Source organism: Sapajus apella, unplaced genomic scaffold (assembly GCF_009761245.1).
Source record: "Sapajus apella isolate SASKATOON/1434 unplaced genomic scaffold, GSC_monkey_1.0 scaffold116, whole genome shotgun sequence".
Classification (NCBI taxonomy): Eukaryota; Metazoa; Chordata; class Mammalia; order Primates; family Cebidae; genus Sapajus; species Sapajus apella.
Window position 1 is genome coordinate 535746 of NW_022437056.1, and position 14463 is coordinate 550208.

Here is a 14463-nt window from a genome sequence, read left to right on the forward strand (position 1 = left end):
AGGTGTTTATAATATTCTCTGATGTGTTTCTGCATGATCAGTGGTAATATCCCCTTTATCATTTTTTATTGTGTCTATTTGATTCTTCTCTCTTTTCTTTATTATTCTGGCTAGCAGTCTATTTTGTTGGTCTTTTCAAAAAACCAGCTCCTGAAATCTTGATTATTTGAAGCATCTTTCATGTCTCTATCTCCTTCAGTTCTGCTCCAATCTTAGTTATTTCTTGTCTTCTGCTAGCTTTTCAATTTGTTTGCTCCTGCTTCTTTAGTTCTTTTAATTGTGTTGTTAGGGTGTCGATTTTAGATCTTTCCCACTTTCTCTTGTGGGCATTTAGTGCTATAAATTTCCCTCTAAACACTGCTTTGGCTGTGTACCAGATATTCTGGTACAGGTATTGATCGACTTACCACCTATCAACTTACGACCATTCGACTTTACAACCACAATCACTAGCCACGACTGCTCTGCGTCTGGCAGCGCAAATGTTGCCCAGCTGGGCGTACGACAGTGCGGACCAGCTTCCGGCAGCACCACCATCTCCGCGTGCACCATTTCAACTGTACATAAAGCCTGCTCAACTTAACGACCAAATTGTGTTACGACCGGTCCATGGTCCCGACCGTGGTCATAAGTCAAGCACTAGCTGTATGCTATATCTTCTCATGGGTTTCAAATAACTTATTTCTGCCTTAATTTCATTATTTACCCAGTAGTCATTTAGGAGTAGATTGTTCAGTTTCCATGTAGTTGTGTGGTTTTAAGTGAGTTTCTTAATCCAGAAGTTCTAATTTGATTGCACTGCGATCTGAGAGACTGTTATTATTTCTTTTCTTTTGCATTTGCTGAAGAGTGTTTTACTTCCAATTACATGGTCAGTTTTAGAGTAAGTGTAATGTGGTGCTGAGAAGAATGTATATTCTGTTAATTTAGGGTAGAGAGTTCTGTAGACATTAGGTCCACTTGGTCCAGAGCTGAGTTCAGGTCCTGAATATCCTTGTTAATTTTCTGTCTTGTTGATCTGTCTAATATTGACAGTGGGGTGTTAGAGTCTCCCATTATTATTGTGTGGGAGTCTAAGTCTCTTTGTAGGGCTCTAAGAATTTGCTTTATGAATCTGCATACTCCTGTATTGGGTGCATAATATTTAGGATAGTTAGCTCTTCTTGTTGCATTGATCCCTTTTCCATTATCCACTGCCCTTTTTTGTCTTTTTTAATCTTTGTCGGTTTTATCAGAGACTAGGATTGCAAACCCTGCTTTTTTTTTTTTTTCCCTACTTTCCATTTGCTTGGTAAATATTCCTCCATCCCTTTATTTTGAGCTTATATGTGTCTTTGCATGTCTGATGGGTCTGCTGAATACAGCACACCAATGAGTCTTCACTCTGTCATTTATGCCAGTCTGTGTCTTTTTATTGGGGCATTTAGCCTATTTACATTTAAGGTTAATATTGTTATGCATGAATTTGATCCTGTCATTATGATGTTAGCTGGTTATTTTGCCCATGTCCTCTGGCCCTTCCTGTGGTGGCATCAGTGCGTCTATGACACCACAGGCCATGTCCTCTGGCCCTTCCCGTGGCCACATTGGTGCGTCTATGACACAGGCCATGTCCACTGGTCCTTTCCGTGGTGGCATCAGTGCATCTATGACACATGCCGTGTCCTCTGGCCCTTTATGTGGTGGCATCAGTGCATCTATGACACAGGCCGTGTCCTCTGGCCCTTCCCATGGCCGCATTGGTGCATCTATGACACAGGCCACGTCCACTGGTCCTTTCCTGTGGTGGCATTGGTGCATCTGTGACACAAGCCATGTCCATGGCCCTTTCTATGGTGGCATTGGTGCATCTATGATACAGGCCATGTCCTCTGGCCTTTCCCATGGTGGCACTGGTGCATCTATGATACAGGCCATGTCCTCTGGCCTTTCCCATGGTGGCACTGGTGCATCTGTGATACAGGCCATGTCCTCTGGCCTTTCCCGTGGTGGCATTGGTACGTCTGTGACACAGGCCAGGTCCTCTGGCCTTTCCCGTGGTGGCATTGGTACATCTGTGACACAGGCCAGGTCCTCTGGCCTTTCCCATGGTGGCATTGGTGCGTCTGTGACACAGCCATGTCCATTAGCCCTTTCTGTGGTGGCATTGGTGCGTCTATGACACAGGCCGTGTCCACTGGCCCTTCCGTGGTGGCATTGGTGCATCTGTGACACAGGCCTTGTCCTCTGGCCTTTCCCGTGGTGGCATTGGTGCATCTTTGACACAGGCTGTGTCTGCCAGCCCTTTCCGTGGCAGCATTGATATGTCTGGGACAAGCCATGTCCACTGGCTCTTCCCACTCCCGCTTCCTGGGAGCAGCTCCATCCCTCTCAGGTCAGGCCAGGTTTGCCCCCAGGAGGCTTCCTTCAGCTGGAGTCTCTCTCTGGACATCGCTAGTCTCTGACGCTGCGTGCTTGGTTCTCAGGCCCACCTTTTCAGTGTGAGTATGGAGCACACTGGGGCCAGGCTCTTAGGCTCTAGCTAAATGCTTCCTGAAAGCAGTGAATCTCACAATATATATCCACAGTGAAGCTTGCCAGGTGCTTACGTCAGTGCCCGATGTTGAAGAAGGCCAAGGGCTCTGCAGCCTGGTTACGTGCGGTCTCTGGAAAACCCGTATTGTAACAGCAAGCATATGGACACTCAGGTCGAACTGCACGTCTTCCTAAAACATCAGTGTGGTGTATCACAGTGAAATGGATGATGTGTTGTAGATTCAACACCAGTAAGCAGTTGTTTTAAGCAATAAAATACTTGGATTTACATCCTAAAATGTTGATTCAGAGAATACAGCAACCTAAATAATGACTTTGACATTGGAGGCTTGCTGATACAGTGAAAAACAAGACTCTTTTAGAAAAGTTCTAAGTGTAACTTTTATGAAAGTCAGTCAGTGATCATCTCTGCAGCACTGCAGCACAGCTAACTGCTTCGAGCCGTGTTTTCATTTTAGTGCTTCTGAGAACAGCCTGCCAGGCATATGCACACAAATTTGGAAACAGCATGACCTCTTTCTTTTGTCGTCCAGGAAAAAGCACTGTGTGCCCTCCCAGGTGGAGTATAGTCAATTCTTTTTATAAGCTGGAGGTAAACTGCTCCTTCTTAATTTGTTTTAAAAGTATGGCGTACAACTACATTTTTACAGAGATAAGTTTAAAAAAATCATTTCATTGGCCTGTAGCATACATATGATAAAGTGAGAAAACGTGATTTTCCTGTGATCATGGAGATGAGTTATAACCTGCCCCATACATTTTTTAATTTACAAGATATTCCATATAAGAGGGAAGGTTTAGTTTTGTGAAATTTTTCAGACTCTTTCGATTAAAATATATTTGGTGAGGTCTATGATTTTGAACAATGGTGACTGGAGACCTTTGAGAGGAACTGTTAAACATATAATGAGCCACAGTGGGGATGAATTTGCGTGCATTTGCTTAAATGTTCCGGAAAGGTCACTAACTACTTTCCTTCCTGTTGCGTTGGTCTGTGATGTGCAGTGACATAGTTATGACGCTTGCGTATGTGCCATCGTTCATGGCTGAGGTGAACCTAGCTGGGAAAATCCAACCACTTAGGCGGGTTTATTATCACCTTTCCACTCATCTCAAACTTGGCAAAGAAAAATATAATGATACTAAGGCAGATGTCACATTTTAACCTGTGTTCCAACGTCTCTCTTGCTTTTAATTGTTACTCCCCCTATTGCTGGGACTCGAAACCTCTTCAGAATCAATATTTCTGCTTAAGGGAACCAAAGCAAAGCCAGCTTCGCCCCTGGAGAGGTCACCAAGACCCGTCTGCAGTCTCGCCCTGGCGTGCAGTGGACACTGGGCCTGCCTTCTGCTAGAGCCGTAGAATCTGGAGATGTGTCATTAATGAGAAAGACACTGTTTTCTGTAAATGAACCATGACAAATGGGTTAACGTGAAAACAGCGACCTACTCTCCAGGACTGTCACATGGGAACCCCTTTATCGATGAGGCCGCTTCACACCTCCACCCAGCGTCTCTCTATTCATTTGTCTGTGTCACACTTAATGCCCTTGATAAATCAATGTTACGAAGCTCTGTCAGGAGAGGCAGCACGAGAAGCAGTGTTTAAATGGACCTCACCCCTGCCATGGTGAGGTGAACGCATGGTAACCAGATCCACCCTACCCAGAAAGAAAATGATTTCCTAACTCTGGTCTCTCCCTGGCACTGGTGGCATTTTGGATGGAGCAGTCTTGGGGACTTTCTGAATCCCCTAAAATAGTGCCTTGAATATTGTCCGTTTTCAATAATTTTCCTTAAGGGATTGATTGACATTAGGGGGAGAAAGGAACAAAAAAGAAGAGGAGGAGAGGATTTTGGATGTTTCTCTGGTGAAGGAGCAGCTCAGCAACGGACTGCTTTAATAACATCTGATCACCCTTCCCCAGTTTTCCAGCCTTCAGATTCTCTTTCCAATGCATGCTTTTTAAAAATGTGCCGACTTTGTGCCAGCTCAGTGGCTCACACCTGTAATCCCAGCACTTTGGGAGGCTGAGGCAGGTAGATACCTATGGTAAGGAGTTCATGAGCAGCCTGGCCAACATGGTGAAACCCCATCTCTACTGAAAATACAAAAATTAGCCAGATGGGCTGGCAGTTGCCTGTAATCCCAGCTACATGGGAGGCTAAGGCACAAGAATCACTTGAACCCGGGAGGTGGAGGCTACAGTGAGCCGAGATCCTTCCACTGCACTCCAGCCTGGGCAACAAGAGTGAAACGCCGTCTCCAAAAAAAAAAAAAAATCCGCTTTGTAAATTTTAAAATTTTAATATGTAACGTTATGCCTTAAAGTGCAGGTCATCCTGAATGGCAAGCTCATTTTGTCGTTTGTCCCTGTTTTCTTGGGATAAGATAAGAGGTTGGAGAGGATGCAGAAGCTCCACTCACACAGGTTAAAAATAACTGGAGGGAAGGGACAGCGGGGGGCGGGGAGTTAGGAGAGATGGCATGTGGAGAAATGCCAGATACAGGTGAGGAGGAAGGCAGCAAATCACACTGCCATGTGTGCACCTATGCAACAGTCTTGCATGTTCTTCACATGTACCCCAAAACCTAAAACGCAATTAAAATAATAAATAACTGGAGGGGGTGAGGAGCGCCAAGTGCCCTGCAGCCCACGGGAACAGACACAGAAAGGATGTATTTCCGCTCTCAGGCACGGTGTCTGGAAGTCCTTGTGGAAAACTGCTGCTCGGTCTGTCCTCAGACGGCGCTCGGACCCCTCCAGGAGACACCTGGCAGTGCCTCCCACTGTGTGCGTGGTGGGGGGTGGTGAAGGCGCAGGCCTCCCTTCATGAAGCACTTTCATCAGCTCTTCCTGCACAATAGAGGAAAATGATTGACTCTAATGGACAACTGGTTCTGGTGAGGGAGAATGTTGGGGAGTTCATCCTGTCTATAAATATGTCATACCCTGAGTCCGGGCCAAGGTATCACATGCATTACTGGTAGCTTCCAAGGCATATTTAATATGGCCTTCATCTCCAGGTGCATTGATTTTGCTTAGGTGGCCTGTCTGGCTGCACAGCCAATGGTACAGAACGCCCGTGCAATGCGGCTCGGGAGGAGACTGGCTGGTGATAGCCACAGGTGAGTGTGGCCTGGCCCGGCTCAGATTCATAGAGCCAGCCCCTTTTCAGTGCACGTCCTACAACTTAAAGCTATGGCAGCTGTACCTGCAGGGAAGCAAGTAAGTTTCTGCTATTATATATTTTCTCGGTTAAAAAACAGTAGCTGTTCATTATAGTGATTTTTAGAAAAACACACAAGCCCGAGAGCACACAGGGCCCATCCTGCCACTCAGCAGCCTCCATCAACATCTTCAAGTGCTTTGATCTTTCCTCACACAGGTCTCCTGCACTAACAGATTCCACCTTGACCCATGCATAGTTTAGCATCCTGCCTGCATTTTAACTAAGCGTGACAGCACGAGCACCTTCCTCAATGACGTGACCTGCGTAGGAATGGCTCCATGCCTGCGCACTGTCCTGCAGGGACACACTCTGCTTAGCTGCATCTCTGCTGCTGAGTTCGTTGGTGTTTTTATAATCCTGCAGCTTTACAAGGATATTCCCATATGCCGTCTCATTTCCCCATGTTTCACGCTATTTTCTTGGGGTAAACGTCCAGGAATGACTTGCTCTTTCAATAACAGGGGTGGGCATGGGGAAACGGTCACCCAGGTACTGAGGGGGGAGAACACGCTTGTTGACTTGGGACTTCCTTTTCTTACAGCTGTCTCGTATACAAATTACAAGAAAACGCCCCCGCCAGTGCCCCCTCGGACCACCTCCAAGCCTCTGATCTCCGTGACGGCGCAGAGCAGCACCGAATCCACCCAGGATGCCTACCAGGACAGCCGCGCCCAGAGGATGTCCCCCTGGCCCCAGGATGGCCGCAGCCTCTACAACTCCACGGACAGCCTGGACAGCAACAAGGCCATGAACCTCGCCCTGGAGACGGCCGCAGCCCAGCGCCACATGGCTGACGGGCAGAGCGGCTCCACCCGGACCAGTGACAAAGCCATCCTTGTGTCCAAGGCAGAAGAGCTCCTCAAGAGCCGCTGCTCCTCCATCGGGATTCAGGTAACCGCTCTCGGGGCCTGGCTCCAGTCAGTCCTGCAGGTGGCATAGAATAAGCACAAACCCGGCCAGCGGCCCTGGGTCCTCCTTAGCAGTGACCGCAACCCTCAGCAGGGCCACAGAACCTGAGAGCGAGGCTGTGCGTTCGCATTGCGGACCCGCCAGTGCAGCCAGTAGGCGGGAGACACCCGAGGCGACTCGGACCCCAGTGCAGAGCTGAACGAAACCCGGGGGCTCCAGCTCCCCATCCCCTGCCACCCTGAAAACACACTCCTGGCCGTGTATTTTCCAAGGGTCAGAGGCTGCCTAGAGAGTATGGAGATGACATTATTTTGATGTTTAAAATGGGAGGGTTTCTGCTGAAGCCTGATTTTTCAAAAGCTTTCAGTATTGTGGCCAAAGAGTTGCATGGGGGAACCAGAAGGTGTTGGGAATGAAAAGGTAAAGGGAAATGCAGGCTGTTCTCGGTACGGAACCAGGAGGTGCTCACAGGCGCGGGCCGGCCCCTCAGCTGCGGTCACAGATGCCGCGTCCGTGGTTTCAGACCACAGACAGACGATCCACTGTCCATCCAGGCCCCCAAATATCTATCCATAATACCGATGTGGCAGGTGGTTCTTTTCCCCGTGAATGGAGAGCTCTGGCCGGCTCTGGCCAGCTCCCACCCGTCTACCTCCCTCTGCAAGTCTGTGTTAGGTATGGCACTGCGTACCCTGGGGGGCCAGGAGAGCGTCCCGTGGTCTGGGTCAAGTGGTGCGTCCCTCCGGGATCTGGCAGGTGGGGTTGAGAGGGGCTGGTCACCAAGCCCACTGCCGGCATGGCCCTCCTCCTGCTTCCTTTCACCCCTGCGTTCCGTGTGCGTTCCTCGGAGCTTTAACAGATTCTGGATGCCGCTGGGGCGGCCCAGGGAGGAGGGTGAGTGGAGCGTGTGTGAGAGCCGGGCCGTGAGGCCCTGGCAGCCAGGCATGCGGGCGGAGAACGCGGGGAAGCCGCCCGCTGGCCCAGGGCCTCTGAACCAGGTCTCCACACTGTGGCTTCATTGTTTTGTTTAGGATTCTGAATTCCCAGAGCACCAGCCATACCCAAGGTCAGATGTAAGTACCAAAATGTGCTCCAAAGCCGCGTCCGCATGAGTTTTATTTTCTCTCCCTTTTTTGGATGTTCATGCGACTGCTCTTGTCGCCTCTCTCTGTCCTGATTCTATATGCCAGGCACTATGCTGGGTGCACCCACCTGTCCCCTCTTAGATGAGGATGAGGGGCTCATCAGGGTCCATAACCTGCCCGCAGCCCTGGGCCTAGCTGGGCTCTGGCGCCCGTAAGCGGGAAAGCCAGCGTGCCCTCATCCATCTCCATCTCCGGGGTCACGTCTGCAGTAGAGACTGGAGAGGTCCCCAAATTGGCCAGCCACTCCCGCCCTCTCTCTCTTTTCTCCCCGGCCAACTCCCACATCCACTCAGCCAAGACTGAGGCAGTGCCCACTTCTGAGCACCTGCAGTACTGACTTGATCTGAAAGGAGTGGGACATGATTTTGGAATCTCAGGTCAGCACACTGGGCACATTGCCACTGTCTCCTGCCCCACCCACAGCCAGGACCCCACACCCCTCCGTGGTCAGCCCTCTTCTGCTCCCAGCTCCCATCCCTCGTACAGCCACGTCTGCTGAGTGCAGGCTTCTTCTCATCCCCCCGCTTCCCCTGCAAAGCTCAGCCCGTGCCTTCACCGCTACCCAGAGGCCTCTCTGGACCCCCATGCCCCACACTGTGTCCTATGGGAGGGACTCTGGACCCCAGCCCCCCACATGTGTCCTGTGAGGGGGGACCTTGCTCCCAGCCTCTTGCCACCCTGCACCCAGCACTGTGCCTGGCACATAGGGAGTGCTCGGTAAATGTCGGGAAAGTGAGTGGACGGATGGGCCGCTGGGTGCGTGCTGGTGAGGATGGATGCACAGGCAGGAATGCAGGTGGATGACGAAGTCACCTTTCATGGCAGTAAGAAAAACAAATGCACAGTCCTGTGTGTTTTCTGTGCATCCTGTGAGCTGGTGAACTCAGTTAAGCAAAGGAGGTGAATTGAAAAGCCACAGGGCAAATGTACTTGGAGCAGCTCAAGTGTCAGGATAAGGAAAACAGCCGAAGAAAGAAGTGAAGCAAGTCCAGGAGTATAGGAGGAGGAAAAGAAGGAAGTGAGTAATGAAGTGGATGAAAGGTGGATTCCCGTAGGTGCCTGGGAGGCCTCGGGAGAGCAGCTGCAGATGCCAGCTTGTCAGGGTAGGTGACAGGCTGAGACAGGCGCCATTTAATCCTCACAATAACCCTGTGTGCTGGTTGTTATTGTGCCCAGCCTTTGGATGGGAAAACTGAGGCTCAGGGAGGGTCAGTGACTTGCCTAACGGTGCCCAGCCAAGGCCACAAGCGAAGCCAGGCTCCACTCCACCCCTCCGCTCTACTTCTCAGAGAAGAAAATCCCAAAATGATTGCATACCCTCAGGAGCCTGCCCTGGTTCTTTTCCTGTCCTGGGATATGGGGCAGACATCATGCTGCTCCCCAGCTCACAGGCAAAGCTGGCTAATGTGTGTTACAGCAGCATTTAATGGGACTGGCTTCCCAGAGCCACAGCTCCAGGGACCTTTGGGGGCAGTTTTGTCAGAGTGCAGATAGCAGGAGAATCTGTGTTCTGCAAATGTCACTCCTACAAGTGAACAGCATCTATGCCACTGAACATACCTCATGTGGCGCTCACACCCTCTGTGACTCCACAGCACACAGAGGGAGAACTCCAGCGGGGGAGCGGTGGCGCTGTCCCACCAGGCAGCTCCCCAGTGCATTGGGCAGCACGTGACCCTTTACAATCAGGGTTTGAATTCAGGATTCTCATGATAATTACTGGGCTGTGTCTAACGTGATCCCCAGTGAGTGAGGGTCCTCAGCTCACATCTCCTATGGCCCCCATCCTCCCTCCCTGCCTAGCTGCAAGTCCCCTGTTCCTCAGGTGACTGGACACGGCCACATGAGTGTGGCCCTTACAGCAGGACACACACACAGGCCACGTCAGAGCTCCAGATTTGCAGGCCAGTTGCCCGTAGGACAGAATGGGCCCCTGCCTTGGCACTCAAAGGCCAGTCCTAGGATAAGGAGGAGAGCTTGTGGGCACAGCTGAGCTGCCTCGGAGAGGTCCTCTGACCCAGAATTCTCGGTCTGGCCTGACGTCGCTTTTCTTGGTTACAATGGGACCATTTGTGTGTTCTCTTTGCGGTTTGTCTCTCCTGCTGAGTTTTCCATTCTCTTTTGTGTGCATGTTTGTGTTTGTTTGGGGAACTCTGTAGGACATGCTTACAGCTCCCAGATACTGCAGTTAGGTGGGACAGAGGCCTAGTCTGACATTTAGGATCCTTCCATCCCTGGTGCCTTGTCAGCCCCATCTTTATAAATGAGATCAATTGTTTGGTTTTCTTTTTGAGACGGAGTTTTGCTCTTGTTGGCCAGGCTGCAGTGCAGTGGTGCGATCTCGGCTCAATGCATTTTCCGCCTCCCAGGTTCAAGCCATTCTCCTGCCTCAGCCTCCTGAGTAGCTGGGATTACAGACGCGCGTCACCACACCTGGCTGATTTTTATATTGTTAGTAAAGATGGGGTTTCACCATGCTGGCCAGGCTGGTCTCGAACTCCTGACCTCTGGTGATCCACCTGTGTTGGCCTCCCAAAGTGCTGGGATTACAGGCATGAGCCACCACGCCCAGCCAATGAGATGAGTTTCTACTCTGTGATCTCTCTCACCAGGTTGTGAGAAGGCAGGAGCAGCCTGGAAAAGCCTCTGTGGCTGTCCATTCTGAATGTCCTGCCAGAGACAAAAGTGCCTGCCTGATTCTCCAGGCTCAGTCAGCTGCCCTTCCTCACAGCGGCCCTGGAGCTCAGAGCCTCACAGGCAGCAGGGCTGGCGACTCACCCCTGACTCTTGGAGGCACAGCACGTCTCCGAGGGAGAGGGAGTTTGTATAAAATCCAGGGTACCCACCGTGTCCTGTGTGAGGTTTTGAAGGAAGGGCAGGAAATGAGCTTGTTGGGAGAGCAAAGATTGCAGATTGGCACTCTGGCCCAGTATTACTGGTGAACGGTTCCTGCCGCCAGCCCCACCCACATGCATTTTCTCAGCATCCCTACAGAAGCTGGGCTCAGAGGCGGCTGGCTGGCCTTGATGCCACAGCTAACCTGTGACTCCATGGGAGTGGGACAGTGATTTTGCTCATTCATACGTTCCTTGCATGCCTATATTTTTCAAAACTTTTTATAAGAGATGAGGTCTTGCTGTGTTGCCCAGACTGGAGTGCAGTGGTGCAGTCACAGCTCACGGCAGCCTCAGACTCCTGGGCTCTCCTGATCCTCCCCGTCTGCCTCCCAGAGCCCTGGGATGATACATGAGAGCCAGCATGCCTGGCCTCAGAACTTTGCAAACCCACTTACGCTTCTAGCCAGAATTTCCTTTCCACTGCAGAAAATAGTCCCTTCTTTGTCCCAGATTTGCTTCTCCGTCTCACATGAAGCCTCCGTCTGCCCAGGATTTCTGAAATGGATACATACTTAGCTCCTGCTGGCCAAGTGTGATTTTACCATGTCCTCCTCAGAGTTCACCTTAGAAAGAGTTCACAAGACAGCCATTATAAAGTCTGCAGAGTTCCTCATAGGCAAGTGCCCTTAATGTCATACACACACCATTCACCTGACAGTCCTCAACGCTGAGATGAGAGAACAGGGAATTAGCATTTGCTGTGAACAAACCTACCTGAATCAGGCCTCATGCTGAGAGTTTTCCATCAGTTCACACAGGCATTGGGTGTTTCCCTCTTTTTTTGAGATAAGGAAGCAGAAATTCAACAAAATTTAAGAGACTTTCCTAAGAGTTGCATGGCTAGCAAGCAGCAGAATCTGACCAGCTACAAAAGCTGTATTTTTCTAATTCACCATAAAAATATATATTAGAGAAAATTTGGAGACAGAGGAAGGAAAAGCTCCTTTTGTTACTTTTTTGTGTTTTTCATCCTTTCCATGGTACACGTACATACCTATCAGTATGAGTGTGTTGCTACATGCGTGCATGCACCTGGTAATTCTGTTGTTCATGGCACCTGTTAGTCTGTGTTTTAAAGTCTGTATTATATGCATTTTGGGGGTTATTGCCTTTATAACCGTCTTTCTATTTTTTAGAGACAGGGTCTCACTCTATTGCTCAGGATGGAGTGCAGTGGTATACTCACAGCCAACTGCAGCCTCAATATCCTAGGCTCCAGCGATCCTCCTGCCTCAGCCTCCCGAGTAGCTGTTCCCACAGGCACCACCACTCAGCTACTGTTTTTTAAGAGACAGGGTCTTGCCATGTTGCCCAGGCTGGTCTTAAACTCCTGGGCTCAAGCGATCCTCCTACCACAGCCTCCCAAAGTGTTGGGATTACAGGCATGAGCCACTCTGTCACGAGTAAACCATGACTTCCTGCTCATTCCTGTCCCACTGTCTCACCCTCATTCTCCTTAGGTGCCACCTTATAAATAATGCTGCAATGAACACCTCACACACTGGTCAGAATTTACGATTCTTTGTCTAGGCTGGATTCCTAGAAATGGAGTAAGTGACACAAATATTCTCCACATTTTTATGATAAATACGAGTGCTCTTTTGTAAAATCTCTTTAAAAGTATTCCTTTGAATTTATTTCACTCATATCAGATTTGACAGTTTCTACCAAAAAGTGCGATGCCTCTGACCCAGACCACCTATCAGGTGAAATATTCACAGGAGTTTTTACATACATACGAGTACAGATGTGTATTTATAGCAGCATCATTTATAATGGCAGAAACTAGAAACGACCACATTTCCCCTCTACTGAAGGCTCACAAAATGCACTAGGCTGTATTCATAAAATGGAATCCTTTGTAGTTAAAACACAAGGCTGCTCCTTATGTACAGACATGGAATTTTAAATCTATTAATTGTATTACAATCCTTTTGTGTAAAGTAACACTAATGATCTTCGTGCCATGCAAGGTAAGGTTTAATAAAGTCGTGACCCACTTAAAACTAGAGACGGGAATATGGTAAATCCTAACAGGAAGGCCAGGGTCTTCACTCAAGGATGTTCTTCCTCCCAGAGCCCGTCTTACCCACCTGTCAGAACGTGCATCACAGTTTAGGGACAGCTTCTGCACCTGTCTTCAGAATTACACCAGTGAAAGTGTGGTTTCTGGTCAGTGCCCTGGCTCTGTGGCCAGCCAAGCGCTCCAGGGTTTTCTCGTGCTGTTTCTTCCATGCTGCACGTGGCTTCATGGTCAGAGAGATCTGGGCAAGGGCCCTAGCTCAGTCTCCAACCAGCTGGGCGCCCCTGAGCAGGTCACCCCTCCTGTGATCCCCCGACTCTCTCCTAGGGCTGGAAACATCCGCAGGGTTGTTGTGTGGATTATGCGTGATAAGGCTCTAACCTCGGCATGGTGCCTGGGGCAGGGTACACAACAAAGAAATATTGGCTGTTATCATCATGATCTCTCAGCAGCAAATCAGAGCCAGTCCTTGTTGACACAGGCTTACCCTCAGAACAGTCACAAACTGTGGCTCAAATTTTAAAGTGTGGCTCCTCTCCGACTCAGAGGACAGGGTCATCATTATTTGTTTAATGCACCTTTTCCTTGTAGTGATCAGTAATAATTTTCAAGAAAAGCAATATAACTTAGCTGTGACATTTCAGAGAGGGGTCAAAAGTCCTCTTAATAGGTAATATCTTTCTGGACAGAGGAATGACTCAGTGCCTGGAACAATATTAATGGGTTAACTAACCTTTGGTTTCACAGAGTTTTCCTACTGAGACTGGGGGTTTTTTGGTTTTGTTTTGTTTTGTTTTGAAAATGTACTGCAGTAGAATTCCCTTGTGGGATAACCTTACATAGGTGATGATCGTTAAAATGCTTTGTGGGTTTGTGAGGACTTTTTGGCCACAATAAGAATTAATTGTACTGTGGAGTACATGATTTCTGTTCTGATCTGACATCACCCTGCTGGCCGTCCGCTTGGCAGATGTGAGACAGCTCTATGGAGATGAAGGCGGAGAGTTTGCCTTGATGTTTCTGATAAATGCTTAAATTCCTTTCTGTGTCTTTTTGTATGTGGATGCAGCCACCAGTATAATTCTATTAAATCGCTTCTTTGTTGTCGTTAGCTATGTTTGGTTCATGCTGTACTTCCTTTCTTCACTGTAGGGTGTGATAAGAGCTTTTAAGTCCTGTAATAATACAGTTCAACAAAACCTATTTTTTGCCTGAGCTGAACTAAGCAGTTTTATTTGCATACATTTAAAAGACCAAAGTGCAGCCTTGAGTTCAGGTAGTTCTGTAAAATGTGATGAAACGCAGCAGCGATTTAATTACACCAATGTGAATGCATTTCCCTCTCTGCGGTTTTACTGGGTCAAGTGCATCTCTGCAGTAATTAAACAAATGCATAATTAATTACAGCAAATCATCAACAACAACAAAATAGTCCCTTGCCCAGGCCCCATGTTTCAGTTCTAAAATAAGATGTTCTATGTTGAATTAGGTGGAAACGGCCACAGATTCCGACACAGAGAGCCGCGGCCTGCGGGAGTACCACTCCGTCGGTGTGCAAGTGGAAGACGAGAAGCGGTAACTCAGCCCCTCCTCACACGCAGGGCCCCCAAGCCAGAGCTCTTTGTCAGATGCCTGATGGAAGCTTCTAGAGCCTATGGCCCTCAGTCATGCATGCCACAGTGGAGACAGGGCATATGTTTATGTTCTTCCATTGATATCG

At 49.0% G+C, this 14463-nt stretch overlaps 1 protein-coding gene across 3 annotated transcripts in view; it reads left to right on the top strand.

Moving 5' to 3' along the window:
- The window catches only part of DLGAP2 (DLG associated protein 2), a 533037-nt gene that overhangs the window by 485561 nt on the left and 33013 nt on the right, over positions 1-14463 (top strand). For 2 of the 3 annotated variants that reach the window (XR_004263468.1, XM_032260285.1), the window contains exons 8-10: positions 6311-6660; positions 7710-7751; positions 14233-14318. Coding sequence is in view for 2 of the 3 variants with exons in the window: in XM_032260285.1 (XP_032116176.1) it covers positions 6311-6660; positions 7710-7751; positions 14233-14318 (478 nt within the window). In the remaining variant the exon portion in view is untranslated. The remainder of the gene's footprint in view (positions 1-6310; positions 6661-7709; positions 7752-14232; positions 14319-14463) is intronic. The other variant, XM_032260286.1, reaches the window with a different exon arrangement.